General features: G+C 31.7%; 1 protein-coding gene across 1 annotated transcript in view; it reads right to left on the bottom strand.

Moving 5' to 3' along the window:
- Positions 1-19877, bottom strand: part of LOC126837288 (locomotion-related protein Hikaru genki) — a 101174-nt gene that overhangs the window by 7194 nt on the left and 74103 nt on the right. The window contains exons 6-7 of the mRNA XM_050571135.1: positions 17679-17813; positions 15125-15274 (exon numbers count right to left, since the gene is read on the bottom strand). Coding sequence (XP_050427092.1) covers positions 15125-15274; positions 17679-17813 — 285 coding nt within the window. The remainder of the gene's footprint in view (positions 1-15124; positions 15275-17678; positions 17814-19877) is intronic.

Raw genomic sequence — 19877 nt, 5'->3', positions numbered from 1 at the left:
ACCGCTAAGCACCGTTCAACCGCCGAGCATGTACACCGCGTCAGGCTATTATGGAACCACCAACCGTTTACTTAATCCGCCGGTAAAGTAGTTGTCACAAATGCATTGACGGCAAAGATATTATTATTATTATTACTACTACGAGAATAAACGCGCGTTTAATTAAATTCTCGAGTTCGGTAAAATATTTATTAACATTTTGGTTCACCCCCCCCCTCCCCTCCTCCCACTCGCCTACCAAATTATTTACTCAAAGTATAATATTATTATTAAATATCGCGCGACGGTTCTCCATAAACAGCGACCGCGTAGTAGGTAAAAAATTAAATACAACCGTCTGTATTATTATTATTTTTTTTTTTTTTGCAGAGTGGAGGAGAAATACATGCAGAAAAAAATACAACATAATAAAAACCCGATAATCGGAATAAAATATAAAAAGCTTCCGTACACCGCACGGTGAGAGCGTTTTCTTTCATAAACATTATTATAATAATATTATGACGAAGTGCATACTCAAAATGGTACGAGTTATTTTTATACAATTACTAAAAAAAAAAAAAATGAAAACTAGATTTTCAATGTGTTTGTACGAGCAGGTATGGAAATTATTCAATACGTATAAATTTAATTTATTCATAATTATGAAAAAAAGAAAGATTTTATTCATGAATAATGTCATTACATGTTTCCGGTATCTTTTAGGGATGTATAAAGATGTTTCGACACGTCATTTAATGTTTTGAAAATATTTGCAATATCAAAACAATAGTTTTTAAATAACATTTTTGAGACATTAAATTTCATGACAACTCATGTTTTTAACATTTTAAAAATATTATATACATTTATATGCTATACTGGTATGAATAAAAAATATGATTAAATATTAATAATGATATACAAATTATGAATTTCACTTGTACTCCTCTTATGGTTCTCAACATTTCATACGGTATCATTAGGGTGGTCTTTTTTTTAGGCTTAACGGAGTTTTAACACATTACACCCGTTAAGTTGGTTCGAAACAAAAAATGGCGACAAAAAGTTTCAGTTCTTAATTTTTATCCTAACACATGCCACAAAGCCTTAAAAATACCTATCATAAAACTGTGATTATAATCAAAATTTTGCTGGATATAACTTGACCGAAACTTTAATAAAAGGTAAAAAAAAATATGTATACAAGCAGAAATCGATAAGGCACTGAAAAATCTAAATAATATGAGAAACCTGTTTTTTATTATATTAATTGCAATTATTTTGAATACCGAGTGTTTCCGACTAAACTTTTTTAATATATGTCCCTAATAGGGGTTTTCCCTTGGGATTTCAATAATATAGTTTTTACATTTTATGGTAATTTATTGCGAAAAACCTAGGCAAATGTCAAGTACCAGCAAACGGTTGTTTCAATAATTTCTGTAAAGTACTTTGAGCTAGTTAACAATAATTATGATTATTTTTGAATACTCGAGTTTCGTTTTGGATTGAAACAATAGAGGTAATTATAAAAATCGATTTTTCATATTTTTGAAATTCATCGACAACTCATTATGTTCGGTTTAAACCATGATATCGGCAAAACAACTTTTTTTGGCTTTTATTTAGGTTTCAAAAGAAATTATATATATCCGATAATGTTTTGGTTCTATAGCTCATATAGCACTATGGTAGGTACTTCGAAGGGAACGTGGCACGCGTTAAGACTTACAATTTTTGGTGGTCTGTTTTTTATCCGTTTCTAGTCAACTTAGGGGGCGAACCCGTTAAAATTCCACTCGACCCAAAACCTCCCTATCGTTATCGTCCTGTATATTATGCTAACACTATGTTTTCATGTTCATATTCTTCTTTTACTATAAATCCGTATTAGTATTAGGACCCGGGGGTGTTTTATTATTATTATTATTACTACTACCCGTTTATTCTGATTTATTTGTATACTATTATTGGCCATTCGGCCGGGGTAAAAAAATAAAAAGAAGCCATTTCCAGGTGCCTCTACACGGTGTTTCGGCGACACGTTATTCATTTAAGATTACAGACATTGACGCGTCACGTATCGAAGGGGCTTGTGGCGCACGTGCTCGGATGACACATAGACAGCGTCTCCTGCGAGGTCCGTAAGGTATGCAAAACACGGAAACCCCATAACCGAAGCCCGGTAAAAGGGACGGTGGGGACAAGAGTAAGTACAATATGAGGGGGTGCAGAAAACCGCAGCTATACCGCCATATAGCTTACATTTCGGATGACCTTTGGCGGCGATTCATAATAAACACAAACGGCATATTGTACCTACGCAATATATTATTATTATACACGTTGAACAAGTGGGACATGGCGGTTGGCCTCGTGATAGTAATGTTTTATCACACATTTCGTTCTTGGGTGGGCTTATTTTACCATTAGGATAGGCATTGGCTGTTTGAGAGAAACACATAAAACCGCGGGGCCACGTCCATCGGCGGTCATGATGATTTCCTACGATAAACTCATTTAATAGGCGTACAACGTGTATAAGCAAGTAACGACAGTAATAATAATAACACAATAAAAGAAAATGTCAAAACCACAACGACATGGACACAATGTGAACTCAATTTATGTTATATGAAATGAATAACGAAAATTATAAATATCAATTTTAGCTTGTGTTGTGAATTATCGATTAATATATAATCCTATATTATAATAAATGTTAATATACAAGTGTTCAAAATTGAAGAACATAAAAATGCACATTATTACCAAGGAACTTTTTTTTACCCATTATTTTTGCTTATGCGCACTTAAAAAAACATTTACCTAAATGAAAACCCCGTTTTTGACACTGCATATGTAAAGGCCTATTATTTACAAACAACATTTGACCAAAAAGTGTTTTCAAACTTTGAAATTGACTGAATTTTATGAGTTTAAAATTTATGACGGTAGGAAGGATGGAGTGTAGTATTATTTTTATCTGGGAGCCTAACTCAACCACACTTCACCTCCCATCCTATATTTTAAACTCAAATGACTTGAAAAGTAATAGTTAAATCAAAACTGATTTTCGACCAGTTAAAATGTGTAGCAAGTTATTCATAATTAAAAAAAAGAATTGAATGTATACATTAGCATTTGAATGTTAAAAAAGTGCTGGCCTTAATCTAGCTTCTGACTAAAAAACATACAAAAACTTTAAATTATTATTGTTTGATAAAAATTAAAAAAAGTTTTATAAAAATCAATTTTTTAAACAAAATCAGAGATGTTACATCTAAACACTCTATATGTTAATATGTATAATGTAAAACTAACTGTAAATAGTATAAACTAGAAAGTAAATAATTTAAAAAAAAACCCTTGTTGTAAAACCCAAAATTAAAATTATGAAATTTTTATTATCATATTTTGAAGTTCAAAAATCGGATTTTGCTATATAAACCGAATTTATTTAAATCACATCGCTAAAAAAACATATCCAAACATGCCAAATCCGAATCGGAGACTCGTCGCGGGTGAACACTTTAAACTTTATTTTTATTGTTCATAAATGGTAATGATATGTTTTTGTTGCCGATGGTGGATACGTCATTAAGTTGTTAAGGCGGTCGTTACAATAAGACTCGACAAAAACTAAATAAATAAATGCCGGATCGTATACGCATAAAAACGCTGTACACAAACGCCATTTGCATCGGTTGTCGTTTACATTCAAAAGTCACATCCACTTTATTCTTTATACTTATATACTTCATGGACGTATACTATCATTGTCCTAAGACCTACCACGAGTATCTTGTACAGTTCAACGGCCGCCCGTAAGACGAACGAAAAGAACGGTTGAACTTAATGAACGACATGATAATAAACAGTGTAAATATTATTTTACATAATATATGGTAATAATATATTGTTATGTCTCGAATGCGAGACCCACTTAATGTCAAGTAATTTATACGGTTTACACAGTTAAGTAGTTGTCAGCCGACGTAACGGTTTTCGGTAGTCATAAGTTTTGGTAAAAAAAAAAAAAAACCGTCGTATTTTGTAATTACAAAGTGATATCTTTTTGTAATGGTGAAATTTTCCCCACGGGTATCCGTCAAAGTAATTAATACAAGCGTGCTACAGTCATTAAAACATTTTCTTTTTTACCATAAAGTTATTTTTAACAAAACACGTTATTTCGACTCGATTAATTAATGTAGTCTGCCACGCGATAGATATTATTATGCCGTTCAACAGAACTTCTAACGGCAGTTAAAACAAATAAGTAGTTTATTATACTATAGCTATTACTTTCAACAACAAAGAGTTGATATTTAGTGGTGGTTTGACCGAAACGCTGTGCCGATATGGGAAAGAGGTAAAATGTTCTATGTTAAGGTCGAGTAAGTCGAAACCGAACTAACTACTCGAACCGAGAAAGAAATCCAGTGCAATAAGAGAACGACATGGCCGATAGTGGAAATCTATTGAAATTGTAAACCGTTTTAATATTATACTTACATTCTTAGAAATGTATAACGAAAGGTAGGTTTTTAATATACGACAGCATCGTATGGCTCGCTTTTTTATTCAAAGCTAAACCCATTGTTACACCGTATGGAGAGTGCATCTTCAACGAGGAAATAATAATAATCTCTATTCCATGTCGATAGCCCAACACAATGAGCTGATATGCAATTGCATTTATTTTTTTTAAAAAAAAGGTCTTTCTACTTCATATTTTTCACTTGGATAAGTTCGTTTTTTTTTAAATTAAACATTCACGATGTAATTGTATAAAAATAAAACAAAAAGTTTTCAAAAATACTATTAGTTTGAAATCGATGGACAGGTTTTTAGAAATCCATAAACGTTCGTCATTCAAACGTTAACTTTTATATTTGTTCTAGTCTCTCTGCCTGATTATGAATATTTATATTTTATTATAGTAATGCAGATTTAATTTCATTGACCTCACTGTATAACAGAAGGATTATTTTTTTCATTGTTTGGTCAGAGATTATAATTTGTTAACATTTTTCGATTATTTTAAAATACATTATCTAGATTAATTTAATCTGTGAAGTGTTTGTAATGTAATAAACATTGTAAAAAGTTTTACTGTATAACAACTATATGGCCGAACAAGTAATTTCTGAAGCTAAACGCCAGCGTTAAGCATAGTAATATTAAGTTAAACTTTAAAATCTACTATTACTGTATCGATGTTAAAATTAAAAGAAAGGCGAACAGTTTTGCACGAAGATTTTATCCATTTCAATAGCCGAGCATCAAAAGTTCTAAGACTTAATTACTTAACGCCAAACTCTTGAACTTTTTTCCTGTGATGAAATAGGAGCTTTTACAATGTACTCAATAAAACATGCAGTTCGACGAAATTTATAAGAATAGTTAATGTTCAGCTCTTGTATACAATATATTGTTAACGGCCAAACAAAAGTTTTCGGGATTTGCAATGTCTTAATAAAATTAAACAGAATATTGTGTTCGGCCTGAAATTGGTACTTTCCCGGCAAAGAGAGTACAAATTTAATTTTTTTTTTTAAATGTATGTCTCCCTCATAAATGTACTACTTAAAGTCACGGGGTTAAATGAAACTATCAGCCGATGGTCATCGATGTGGAAATCTGATATTGCTATACTATAACGTTTTTTTTTTTTTTTATCAACATAATGGCCGGGTAATTATTAAATGTTCAAACTCGGCGCACCATATAAAGCTACGGGATTAAAAGTAATCCAGTTACACTTGTAAATCCTTTCCAATATATTACACGACAAAAGGTTCGGCGAGATTTTTAAACGTCTTTTCTGAAAACCACTCGAGCGGATTTAAGCTAGAAATGTATTGCCGAGCACTGCTTTTATATAAACTTTTCGAGGGCTGTTTCTTGTGTTTGACACGGACCCGGCTGGCGAAGCACAAGTGCAACGGGGTGTTGGCAAATTGGATTAATCAAATTAGTCGCCAAGATGGTTTATATTTTCATTAAACGTGCTTGTCCAGTGCAGTGCGATAGAGAAGAACGATTGAAAATGTAATCATCGCACTGATACAAAATACAGAATAATAATAGCTGTTAATTAACGCCCTTTAGGAAAATGGATTGCAGTTAAAAAGAATGATTTATGAATATAATATACAAACATCTACACATTTAATTTTAACAATTTATTGTTTACTAACTATACTATATTAATAAATGATTTATATATTTTTCAATCTAAATATTATTATCTTTGAACACAGTTTAAACTCATTGACATAGTCAAAATCGAAATCTGACTTATTACAAGCTCGAATTAACCGGAGCGCGTTTAACCCACAAGGTATACTATATGGAGCTGATCCTAAAATGTCTGGGCAATTTGCTTTGGTTTTTTACCAGTTAATCAATAAATGACACATCGTTGAATTCGCGTCCAACGCCAAGTGGATGGAGACGTGAGTCAGATTGAAGTTCAAATATTGAACACTGAATACCAAATTTATGACTTGGGTTCCTCGTAAAACTAGATTGGATGCTGTTTAATATTTGCATAAACAATTTTAAATCAAAGAGTGAAAAGAGAGACGTTGCTCAAAAGGAATCCGCTTTTTAAATCATTCATGCAAATTAGAAAAAGTAAAGGCGATAAATGAAAGGAGTGTTGAAGAAAAACGAGAAAGTACCTGAAGTACAATGTGGCTTGTGGCTTCCTATATGACAAAAATGACCTAACCCAGGATACCAAACTACTGCTAACTCGAAATTGTTTAAATTTGTTTAGTAATAGACATTGTGGTCGACATAGCTAAAACCTGAACAAAGGTCGGTAGACGTTAGATGTTTGCTGGCGGAATCCGTGTTGTTAGCTTATTAATACATTACGAAATACAGATGTTTAATGCAGAGTACTCGACTTAGAGATAATTGGAAATTGGCCCTTTATCTCCTGATTTATAAAGGCTACATAAGAGGTGTGTCTACATACCTCACATAACATTATATTACAATTTTATGATATTACACGCCTCCGAGGGGTATAGAGAAAAATGTATTCCACACAACATGGCGGTGTCTTAAAACTTGTTTCAAAACTTGAGCCCCTGCATCCGACACCCGACAAACCCACCGCGGGTAACACATGTCTTAAATTTAACAAGACACGCGTTCGTGGCCACGAAATAAAGTGTGTTCTCAACTCGCGTTATCTGTTGTTGAAAGTTTTTTTTGTACATTTTATGTATTTGTTTTAATTGGAAAACTATCTGCGGTTTACTGTACGACCTAATAATACATTCAGTTCAGTCGACAATATTGTAATCATTATTTTTTTTTTTTGTACGCATAATTAGCCATTTTCCCAAATCATCCGTTGATTGGCTTTGTTTTTTTGTTCACATAAATTGCACATGATCGTTGTTGTATAAAAACCGTTCGTGAAACAACTAAAAACATTGATTTCGATTCGATGGAATTACAAACTTTTAAATATTCTTAGGAAACGGAATGGTCATAGTTTTAAAAGTTTTTTTTTAGTGAACTTATATAAAAATCAATGATTCTTATCGGAACAACGAGCTAGATAAAAGTTAAAAAATGGCAAAAACTATCACTTGTGATGTACAAGTATGATATTCAAAAGTTATGTCTAGTATGATAATAATAAAATATGAAAATACCATATCGCAAAGAACAAAATATATGTGTACGACAGCAATTAGATTAAAAAGTAAAAATCTAGCAGAGAACATTTTTACCAAAAAAATATCATCTGTCAAAATAGAATTATTTCTTTACAATCCCTCTAAAATATGAACTAATGTTAACCTGTTCACGATAGCCACAAAAAGAAAAACATAAAGAATATAAAAAACTTGCTAGTTACATAAAATCAATTTCGGTACAATAGCCAATAAATTAAAACAACGGATTATGCAGAAAATCAATCAGCCGCGGTGGACATGGTTGTTGGTTTTTGCAGCCAATAAATAGTAAATTAAACGTCATTGAACTAACTGCGTGTATGTTTGTGCGATACAAAAAGGACAAATAATCGAAACTGAATTGAACATTTTACAAACCCCTGCCCCCCTTATCCATACCCACATCAAACGTTTACTATAATAATCATGTATGTTTGGCGAACGTGCACGTTGCATTTTTTGGTTTCCCGTACACGGCCTTTGTCGGTAATATGACAAAAGCTTCATAATATTATTTCTATGTTATAACATATTGTAAAAAAAACACACAGACGCAGAAGGATACATCAATATTGTTATTAGTATTTTATGCGGTTCGTTGCATGAAGAGTATATTGGGTACGGTTTAATTATGATTGATATATAAACACATTATCAAATAGTTGGCGGACAATGACAGACAACAGTCTGAAAAATACTTATTAACAACGCACTACGTTTGTGTGTAAAATTTCAACGGTATATTTTTTCTTACAAAAAATAAAAAACACATAAATTATACATAAACAAAATAATAATAATTAACGTTTGAGCTTTGATCGTCGCAACAAACCATTGAAACAAGCAGTACGTTACATCATTTCGGTTTAAATGAATTCATTTCGAGTGTTATTCATGTCGGTTGGCAATCAGCAAAGTTCAAAGTTAAGTGAATATTACCGGGAATATTTAATCAGCAGTTTTATGCATATTCATGATACGGAACACTCCCCTTTATTGTCTGGAGGACCACAATACAATCGCGGTACAGTCGGAAGTGGTTTTATATTCAAACCGTGTGAACGCGATACACACAGAAATAAAATATTTATTTGGTTTTTTTCCATGTTTTGCTTTGGTAAACACGGTTTTTTTCTTCTTGGCCAACCCTCGTGATTAATATACAGGGTGTATATTAATGCGGGTTTCCGATATTGCATAATATTTATCATTTATGTAGGTAACTAATGATTTTTAATCTAAAATTTTTTTCAATAATGTTAACGCCGACGGTTTTGCGCATTTATATCATTACAGTTGTCTTTGTTTACAACCAAAACACTAAAACTGAGTCACTTGAAGTTGTTGAGAAATTTGTTCCCGAACCAAAGTATACAGTTAAACATTTAAGCTAGAGAATAAGTGCAAAAAAAAAAATTACATTGCATGAGTGGATATAAATGGTATTCTGTCGGGGCTCTATCTCAGTCTATAATTATTTAATTGTCGTTCATTTTTTACGGCAAGTATATTTTTTGCTTAAATATAGAACATTAGAGCCAAAATAAAATTCTCAGTTTTTATAAATTTAGATCTAAAAGTAAAAAAAAAAATATCCAGAAAATATTTTATTCTAGTGGCACACCCTGTATAAAACAAACAATTATTTTTTTTAACAAGACATAATAATACCTAAACAATAGATTTGAATAAAGTATTTTTTCCTGTATACTGTAATCGCGGCTTATTAGCTTCGATGCGAAGCCTAAAAGGTGTTGTTTTTACAATTGTGTGGTTTTTTGTTTAAATACCTCCTAAACTGCACCATAGCAAGTCAATAGTACAAAAACCCACTTGGAAAGAAAAAATAATAGACCAAATATCAAAAAAAATGTACATTGCCAACAGGTATCTGAAAAATATTTTCACTATATTGTTAATCGATGGTCTTGGAACAACAACTAGATCAATTCATTTTTTATCGACGATTTTTTTCATATAAAAACGTTAGTGAAAAACTACATTTTAGTGAAACAAACGGTAAAATCTGGCTAGGTATTATTTAAGATAACACAAAACGCGTTTTCTCCTCCAAGTTTTGAAATGAATAGGGTAAACAGTTTTCTTTTCAGAGTCATTTCATCACTCTCAGGCTATAATATTTCTCAAAGACTCGTGTCCTCCCCCCCCCCACCACATGATTTTTTTATTTTGTTTTACTTACTCTCTTAAACTAAGTTCTCGAACGAAAATAAAAATAAAACACATTCACACACAAGCCGTACCTGCGGTGCAATGATCTGTGGACGAAAAGTTGCTCTTACCCGAGTACAAGATACAAGCTCTCTCCGACCGAAGGGTACGAAACTTTGAGAACTTTGCTTACATCCAAACACATACATACACATGCACAATGTTTCCAAGTACGCAGAGTTCACGCACAGACCTCGTGATGTTATTTAAACATAACGATGCCGTGATGGCAAAACTGGAAATCGATCGCATTCCGCGCCAATAAATATTAACGACCATCTTAAAGTGTTATTATATACACCCCAAAGTTAACCCGGCGTTCCGGCCCATTCAAAATATACACAAGCCTTTCGGTTCGACAGCATCCGTTACGGTTATAACAAACGCCTTGCCGCCGTTTTGCCGGGCTATATAATATATATATATATATATATATGTATAAGTATATAAATTGTAATTATTATACTCGAAGTTCTTGTACACAATATATAATTGTCGTTATTTATCTGCCCAATCGGTTCCGCCAGCTATTAAAGCACTATTTCCAAACCAACCGACCCCATCCCGACTCGACGTTCCCGCCGCACAATGGTCCCAATAAACAATTTAGGCGAGCAAAAGCAATTAAAGTGCAATTTAAACATTTTTTTTTTCGTTTAATCTTATAAAAACACGCATTGTATTTAACAAGAAACGAATAGGTTTATTTTAAATACGTTTTATTTTATCTTGTTGTATGGGTACAAATGTCAACAAAATATTTTTTGTTTATTATTAAAAAACTCTAAAAATCCCAAAAAAAAAAGGTACACAAAAACTATTAAAACACTTACACGTTTCAATAATTAATAATAGCCACGATAGTAAAAGTAATTGTAAATCTGTTAGTGAATTAATGACTAATTTTTTTTAATCTATAAATTTCATTAAATTTTGTCAAAAAAAAAAAATGAAGTAATTGTGATTGGAACCACCGTGCGTTGCTCATATTTTTATACATATTATATACCGAAACCGTATTTGGGGTGAAACCGCCGTTGGTTATTAAACTTCGATTTATCAACAGAGTGTTTTCTAAAGAGGGAGGAGGAGAGGGGGTTGGCGAAAATCGGGGTTCTATCACTTTAGGTCGAAAGGACCGAAAAAAAAAAAGGGACTTTTATTTGAGTTGTGAGTAATTGACCGACCCCGTGACCGACGCGGTGTGCGGTCATCAATAAAACGTTAAACACTGTGAAAAAGAGAAGAGTATTAATTTTGTTTGGGGGTGGACTCCCTTTGTGCCGGCACTACTGGGTTTTACGGTGATCTTTTTTCACACGCCAGAGAGCCGCTGAAGGCCGCACGTTGTATTGAAATTAATGTGATCCGAGCACGCCAACCGTGCCGTATGTGTGTGAAGAGCTTGTTCCATAAGTGTTCAAACAGCCGATAGTGTAAAATACTAGGGCGTGTGCTCGTTTTAGAGCGTAAAACTTATTGTTACGGAAAGTTTCGGATGGCGACTTTCACCTAATTAATTTCCGGACTTAACGGCACACGTACTTAGTTAGTGTTATGAAACGGTTAGAGTTTACCCGAGTAGAATGCCAACACCTGTTTTTGTACATCTAAAATATAAACCAGTCACTACGAAAACGGCAAAACGAGACAATTGAGCTTTAACAGTTGATGAACCGTTGATTAACGTATCCATGTTAATTGTGTTTTTATTATAGAATAATTAAGGTGGATACAATTATTAGGGTGGATGGTCTTCTGTATATAACCGTTTGTTGTCAACATAATATATTATATCTAAACGTTCAGTCGTACCATTGTCCAAATAAAAAAACTGGAATTCTTCACACCCTAACCATGCGCCCGGTAAGTACAACGGACGAAGAACATACGGAAAAAGTAAAACAACACCTAAACCAAACACTATGCTAAAACGGAAATAGCATATTAGCAGTAGACAACGCGTTAGTAAGATCACAAAGAAAACTCGATCAACAAATTGTCGCCGATGGCCATCGCGAAGAAGATGGTACCAAAGACACAATAGTTATACCTCGCGTAAGAGGGGTAACAGGACAGAAGAAGGCACTGTGGCAAGAGTGAACGACAAACAGAAAGGTGGCAGCAAGAAAAGAAACGGACCACGGAGGCGATCGCTTCAGTCTACAGGCAGCAACGGAGCGAACACCAGCACGCCACACAGCTCTGAAGATGAATATAATTATTGTACTCAAATTAAATACTAACGTGATTTGGTTAGAAACCCCTGTTAATTATTGATAAATAATTTATCTAGCCAATCAACTAATAACTAGCTTATCCATTGTCTTTCTTGACATTTATTTAACCTCATCAGTTATTATATTATTATAATAGAATAATTTTAGAAATATTACAAAAGATCCAGTGAAATCATTATTGGAATCGAACAATTTATTTTGCATAATTTTCTAAGTATACAGAAATGTATTAATTGTACTTAATTATTTTCCAGTCAACGGAGTACAGCAACTAATTGTACAACTTGTAAAGTTGTAAGACAATATGGGTATCTGCTGTGAGCATTAACGTATCAAGTTTATTTCCATTACAAACAACATAATATTATTGTTCTCGCCAAAATATACTCAGTTCATCGGATTAATTATACGGCGAGGATGTGTTGTTTTAGTCGTGGAATTCTAATGTACCGTACAAATGAAACACAGTTTGTAATTTAAGTATTATTCAGTTAAATTACATTACCCAATTGGGTTTTTAATCAATAAATAAAACATTTTCCCCCTGTTCGTACCGTATTTACACACCAAGGGTTCAACGCTGTTGTTTATTTTTAAGCTATTTAATTAGGAACTAAACTGTTATCGCTAATTACACAATATTTAACATAAAATTATATATATATATATATATATATATATATATAAAACGTACTCTTTGCTTTATGCAAAACAACAGATTGCCGTTGTTGTATTTAAGTTTATACAACAAAAAAATGGTTTGAATTAACTAGACGTTGTTTTTGTTTTAGCGTTATCCTGAGATAAAAAAAAACAACACTGGATTATAATGAAAACACAGAAGAGAAAGGATTTTATTATTTTTTTGCTGAACGTCAACACGTTGTTTCTTGAAATAAAAAATAAAATAAGTTTTTTCGAGGCTGCCAGGACACGTTTGTTGATGGTATTATAATAATATATTTCACTATAATGTCACCCAGAAGTCCATTAATTGTTTTTAATTAAACAATTCCTACGCCGTACACGCGATCTTATCGTTACTTCTTAGACCAGCTGCCAGATTACTCAGGTAGATAACTGATATGGCGCGTGTAAGATAAAACCGATTTTAATTAGAAACGGCCAGTTTTTTCCTCGTATATATTTTTTTTCCTTTCGTACATTCAGTCTCGTAGACAGACGCTTATCCACCGGATGTCCTGCTCTACTTTAATAATAATAATTACCCTCATTATAATGTTTGGAGGTTGGGGAGGAAGATCTATACATTTTTTTCGTACCACGTGGTTCCGACGGACTGGCTCTAATCGGTTTCAATTAATAATGATAACAATACAAAAAAAAAAGGTTTGTATCATTTTTGGGGTCCAGAGCTCGTTTTAAACTTAACGCGCGCTTTACACAAAAGGGTTTTGCGGCGAAAAGGACGAGTAAAAACATAAATCGTGGATTTCCCCAGAATGGTACTTTCGAGAAAAAAACAATAAATAACGGTAATCATTTTTAATATTATACCATCTCGAAAATGTACAAGAGAACAACGCCAGCAACAGCCGTGATGGTGTTTAGTCAAACAATCGTTTTTGAGCTCATCAAACAATAATAAATGTTGTCCGTCAATTTCAAAAACATCTCCGTAAAACACATTCTGAGTGATCAATTTAATTTATGACAATCGTTTTTTCTCTTATAATAGTAATTGCAATTTTGTAATTTATCTTTTTGGAAAACATCGGTTTTTGTTTTTTTTTATATAATATTACGATATATAACTTTTTAATTTTGCCCAAATCTCTATTAACTTTTAAAACCCATATGGTAAGGTATACATTAATTTTACTTTTATAAATTAAGAATTATTTACTTAAAAAATTGGACTCATCTATAATCAATTTTGGATAATTACATTAAAATTTAGTAACATCGAAAAAGTAGGTGTAACATGAAAGTCTGATAATCTTGTAGATACCTATAAATGTACAAATTCAAACTGAAATTGATTTAAAAATAAATTATCTTTATAATACTAAAAAATATAAAAATTTAGTAATTCTATACTACTTTAAAATTACATAAATAAAAATATTTCCTAAAAGAAAAGCTACAAAGTTGCATTTGTAGAATTGTTGTTATTTAACGCTGTTAAATAATGAATTGGTTTTAGAAGAATAAAAAAAACGTCTTGGCCGTACAAAGTTTATTAAATTTTATGTGAACCGCCATTACATTATATGACCGTACGGATTATATAAATAATTATTTTTTTTAATACCAGTTTAACATTTTACTTGAATAAAGTATTTGCATTGTTATTTTTCATACAAAAATAACGTCAATTTTTAATGTGATTTTACCTTTAACTCCAATCACGTTTAATTTAATGTAACTTTTTATGTGTGTTTTTTATTATGTTTCACATTTTTTAATGTTTAAAATCTAAAAAAAAATTATTATTTTATTCGAGATAAAAACGATTATTAGTTTGATTTTATATAAATTTAACCAAAACTGTTGTACTGAATGTAAAGTTGTATGGGAATATGCTCTTATTCGGGCATTTAATATATTTTTTTCGAATTAAAATGCTAATACAATATTGCCACAGGATAATAATTTCTTTTTTGACTTTTGAAGATTATTTAAAGGGAAACGCAATTCGATTGATTGTAACAGTTTACAATTTAGTTGCTTTTGAAAAGTTTGCTTTTGATGTTTTTCTTGATTAAGGCTCTTGGTTGTTACTGGCTTAATTATTTTCTTTTAATATCTTCTTTGAAACTCTCTTGTGGATATATTAAATTAGTTTCTTTAAACTTACTAAAAACCCGTGTTTTTACACGTTTCGATCGCGTAACCGGGTTCGCTTCCGCTTAACGATACAAACATCACTTAAACCCACTCAGGAAGTGCATAATATAACTTCCTTGGTAACGTTTTGAATTTTATTTTTAAACTTACCTGATGGTAGACATGTAATGTTTGCGGATCCTTTTAGTAGAAACCCGGGCGGGCAGTTGAAGTAAGTCGTTTGACCGAGCCTGTGTCCGCTGGCCCTATAGTTGAGATGTGGACTTAAGTCCATGCTCGGTATGGGCTTACAATGAATGTCTGCCAACAAATAATTAATGAATCGGTTATAACGTTTACTGGCAGAGTGCTAAGCAGATAAATTTCAAAAATCTTATAAGTGTTTAAAAATCGATAGATTTGTATTAATATTTTAAAGTGTTTTTTTATGTTTTAATTGTACTTATAGGTTTGATAAAGTAGTTTTTTGTTATTATCGATTGTCTCCGGTTTTTTTTTTAAGTGGTAAATAATAAACATTAAGTCATTACTATTTGTATCGTTTTGTTTAGTTCAATAAAACGTGTCCCCAACTTCCAACGTTTTTAATTAGTTGCGGTTTTCTTTGTATTACACCCAAAATATATTTGTAAATGTCGCAATTTATATATTTTAATTAATGTTCTTTTGCACGAATAATAATAATTAATAGTGAAAATGTATTTTGTTTGCCGAACTCGTTGTTTATTTTTCCAGGTGAAATAGTATAATATATCAAAGTGTTACTTGCGGTTTTTATTATCTCTTTTGGAAAGTATTCAACAAGCAAACAATGTATTTAATTTATAAAGTACATATAAAAAATAAATACAAATACGAGTTTTAACTTTAGATACTTCCGGGTGTTTATTATCAGACATTTTGCAATTAAAAAATATTATATTATATTTTACTTAAATGTACAGTCGCCGCTATAAAGTAACATTAAAAAAAGAAACAATGGTTGATGAAAAAAAATAGCACGATTTTTGTTGGTTAGTAAAATGTCCTATTTCTTATAGACTATGACAAGCAAGTTGTGCGAAAACAACAATTTTATTCTTTGAACCTTTCTCTTGTCGTCGAGATGGCGAGTGATAAATGCGTCAAACTTTATTAAAAAAAAAATGGAACTCCTTTGAATAGCAACACAAAGTAATAAAAAAACACTCCAACTCATTCAATATGCTGTATTATAATAAACATATAAGTCTACAGATATGTTATGCTCATAGTTTATACTATTTATAACATAAAGAATTAGGCGACAATCAGAACTTTTTTTGTAATAACATAAAACGCCTAATTAAATATTTTTCATAATTTTTTTTGTGCAGAATTAATTGTTATATTAGGTGCATCATTTATGTATGGCGTATTAACATTAATGAGTAAACCAAAATTTAATTTAATTTATTAAAATTAATAAGGCTGCATGATTGTTTCAGCAATCAGGTGGTGATCGAACGGCGATTAAATCAAATTATACGTTATGCTGTGTGGCCTATTTTCAAAATTATTGCAAGGCATTTGGCATAGAGAACTAAGGGAGTCAGTCTACAAAATTATGAAAAATTATTTGGTGTAGTTTTAAATAGGGTTATAGCTAAAGTATATTATTTTTTGTTGGAAACTATGCAAAATTAAAATTAAATTTGTAAAAAAAAGAGACAAAACTTATTATTTGAAGGCATTTCAATATGTATGGTTACGATTCAACTTGGACCTCAATTTACTCCTATCAATTTGTATGTGTATTGGTTCCCTTTTGATAAATACCGTCTAATTTATGCTTGATTAAACAGATAAGACTTTCTTATGGACTGTTCAAATCAATAGTTATATACTCAATACGAATTGACCATATGGACGGTTAAATGAATCAATATACATTTAGATGTTTAGTGATCCAATCAATTACAGCAATAAATTTAAATAATCCGTTAAATTAATAAAGTCTAACTTCTGACTGAAAAAATACAATAACTTTAAACTATTATTGTTTGATAATATTTAAAAAAAATTCAGGAAGTTTATTTTTTCAAAATTTTAGTACATCATCAAAAATGGCATTGGTATCAGAAGAGAACCAGCCCACATACAACAGTATATTGAGCTTAGGTAATTTAGTTCGAACACCATTTCATAGTCGAAATCCGACAATAACATCAAGTGCTTACAACAATCATGCCGAGTCTTACGTGCCAAGTCTTATTTGTTTTGATAAATTAAATTTTTCTCATAATATACATTAGCTTCCAGAGATTCTATTACAAAACAATAATGGTTGTCCAATAAAATTTGTCAAACTACTAAAATGTATTTCTCCAAACAATAATTGTGATTTGCTCTATACCTTAAACCGTTTATAAAATATTATATAATATAATTCTACCGCAGCCTATATGAAAACGGATAGCCCATTCGGCCGAAAACAAAGGAAATTTTTTAAAACACTGATTGTGGAAGATATCGGTGTAGTCGCGTGAACTAGCATAAATGATTGTGCAGACATTTTACAATATTATTGTCAGATTAGATAATTTTTTTTTTATCTAATCAGTGACATTATTATGATATGTTATGCTTGAATCAGTGCGGCCACACTGATTTCATTTTGAGCCATGTGACGTCACTCGGAGTGACCTACCTGTTTTCATCATATAGTCTGTGGTTCTATACTTACCCGACACCCGAAGGGAAATGGAATTGTTGATTCCCCGTGAGGTCGTACAAGTATACGTGCCGGTGTCAAAGTTTTTTACATAGTAAATCGATAGCCGATACTTCCAGTTGCGTTCGTCGTTACCAATAGCCCATCCTGCAAACACAACAATAATAATATTTTAAACCTTTAGAACGTCTTCCAAGGTCATACATAATTTTATATTATATTCGATAGGGTTTCTAGTGGTTATTTTGGTTTTGCCTCCGGAATTTGTTTTTACGATTGTTAGGTATACTACGGACGTCCGAAGGGCAGTCACAAACCGAAAACTAAAACAAACAGCACACAGTTCGTTGGACACGGGGCTTTAACGAACTAGAAGTAATACTTACTGTACGGTTTGTGAATGTGAGCAGGAGAGGGACAGCAGCAAAAAAAAAACCCCCCTCCTCTCATAAAAACTTGTGTACAACGACATAGGGCGTGTATCGGTCACCGGGTTCGTTTTGGATTTAATTTTGCATAAGTACCGAACGATACGCTGGTGAAGGGGGGGCACAGGGGTTGTACCGTATTAATCCAGTAGACAAATTTGGTGATACGTGAAATGCGTGTTAAACGCTGTATAAAACTCCACCGAGATCAATACCAGAAGTATTCATGTTTAAAAAGTGTATACACTTATGTATAATCAATATTAAATAATATGTAGGATAATAATATAATGTTTATATTAGGGTGGCTCTTATTTGCAAGATTTCTAAATTTCAATTAGGCCACCCCTTTTCGATTCAAAAAAAAAAAAAAATGTTAGCCTATTTTGAAATTTCTATCCAAACCATTCGCTGTAACGAGGAAATGTTTTCCGTTTAAAATACCGGCAATTTTCCTGTTTCAACTTAATTATTGTGCTGCATGGGTAAATAATTGACGACAAAAATTAGTTTTTAAAATAAATTATTTTCATTCTGAAATCTAGTCTAGTTATCTCTATAGAGTTGTGAAATACTCGATGCTCCATGTTTAAATGACTTGGATACACCTGAAGAACATTGTATGTGACAATTTGTTTTTTTTTGTAAAAAAATTTAAAAAAAAAGTGATTGTGCAGTGTAAAAATGACATAAAATGACACATGCATATTTTGTAAAATTTGTGAAAATTTCATGTTAAATTGGTTTTTTTGTACGTGATCAATTTAACGTAGAACACTAAATTTTTTTTAAAAATAATTACAATTTTTTTAGCTTTTCCTTTTTACGCTATTAACACAACTACCTACCGAATATGTTTCACTATTTTCGACTTTTGAAATATTATTTTAAACGACACCTAAAGTTTTTATTTATTTCCATTTTTATGATGAGAATCATTTGTTCAAAATGTTGACCAGTCGAAATTTGTAATAAATTAGTTTTATATAATAATGTACACAATACTATTAAAATTCTCAAAAATTGAAAAAGCTCTGGAATTTACAAAAAATGACAAAATTCAGATATCGTCTAATGTGGATCATTAAGGATAAGTCACTCATTTTTTCTTATCATAATAATAATTACAGCTTTGTAGTATTTCTTTTTAAATTTCCAAGGAACAGAGTGTTTTACGTTAAATGGATGGTAAAACTAGATATTACAATAGAATAGGACGCAAAACATTTTTGCCATTTTTCGGTTTCGGTTATTAATATATATATATATATATATTTTTTTTTTTGGTAGTATTATTAAATGTATATCTACAACAATATTATATTATTTTTGATCAGGGCAAATGTAAATGGCGTACGGTTTACTTTGCTAACCACGGTACCTACCTACGGCGTATTGACTTTCAGAATCTCTCAAAGTACATAAATAATCAATTCGATGATGACTCGGCGCTTACTATAAAAGCACCCAAATGTGTTAGCATTTATACACTAAATACATGCGATTTGGCCACACAAACCGAATCGCTAAGCTAACGCGGACGGTTGCACGAATCGATAATGGCTGCCAAAATCATACATCGCACTGTAACTTAAACCATCACATAGTGTTATTAGTACAAATTCCACATCTCAGCGTGTATATCTATAGTATGTAACATGTTAATATTATTGATGAAGTCACGGTAAACAGTAGCTTTCAATGTTCAGCGGTGATTTTCGGCACACTCGAACGCATAATATATCAATATGTACTGTGTAATAATAATAATAATATATGAGAT

Source organism: Adelges cooleyi, unplaced genomic scaffold (genome assembly GCF_023614345.1).
Source record: "Adelges cooleyi isolate 19-005CV unplaced genomic scaffold, UGA_ACOO_1.1 ACOO_flye_CR_arks_rails_tigmint_CR_PRNA_248, whole genome shotgun sequence".
Taxonomy (NCBI): domain Eukaryota; kingdom Metazoa; phylum Arthropoda; class Insecta; order Hemiptera; family Adelgidae; genus Adelges; species Adelges cooleyi.
This window is presented reverse-complemented; position numbering and strand designations above follow the sequence as displayed.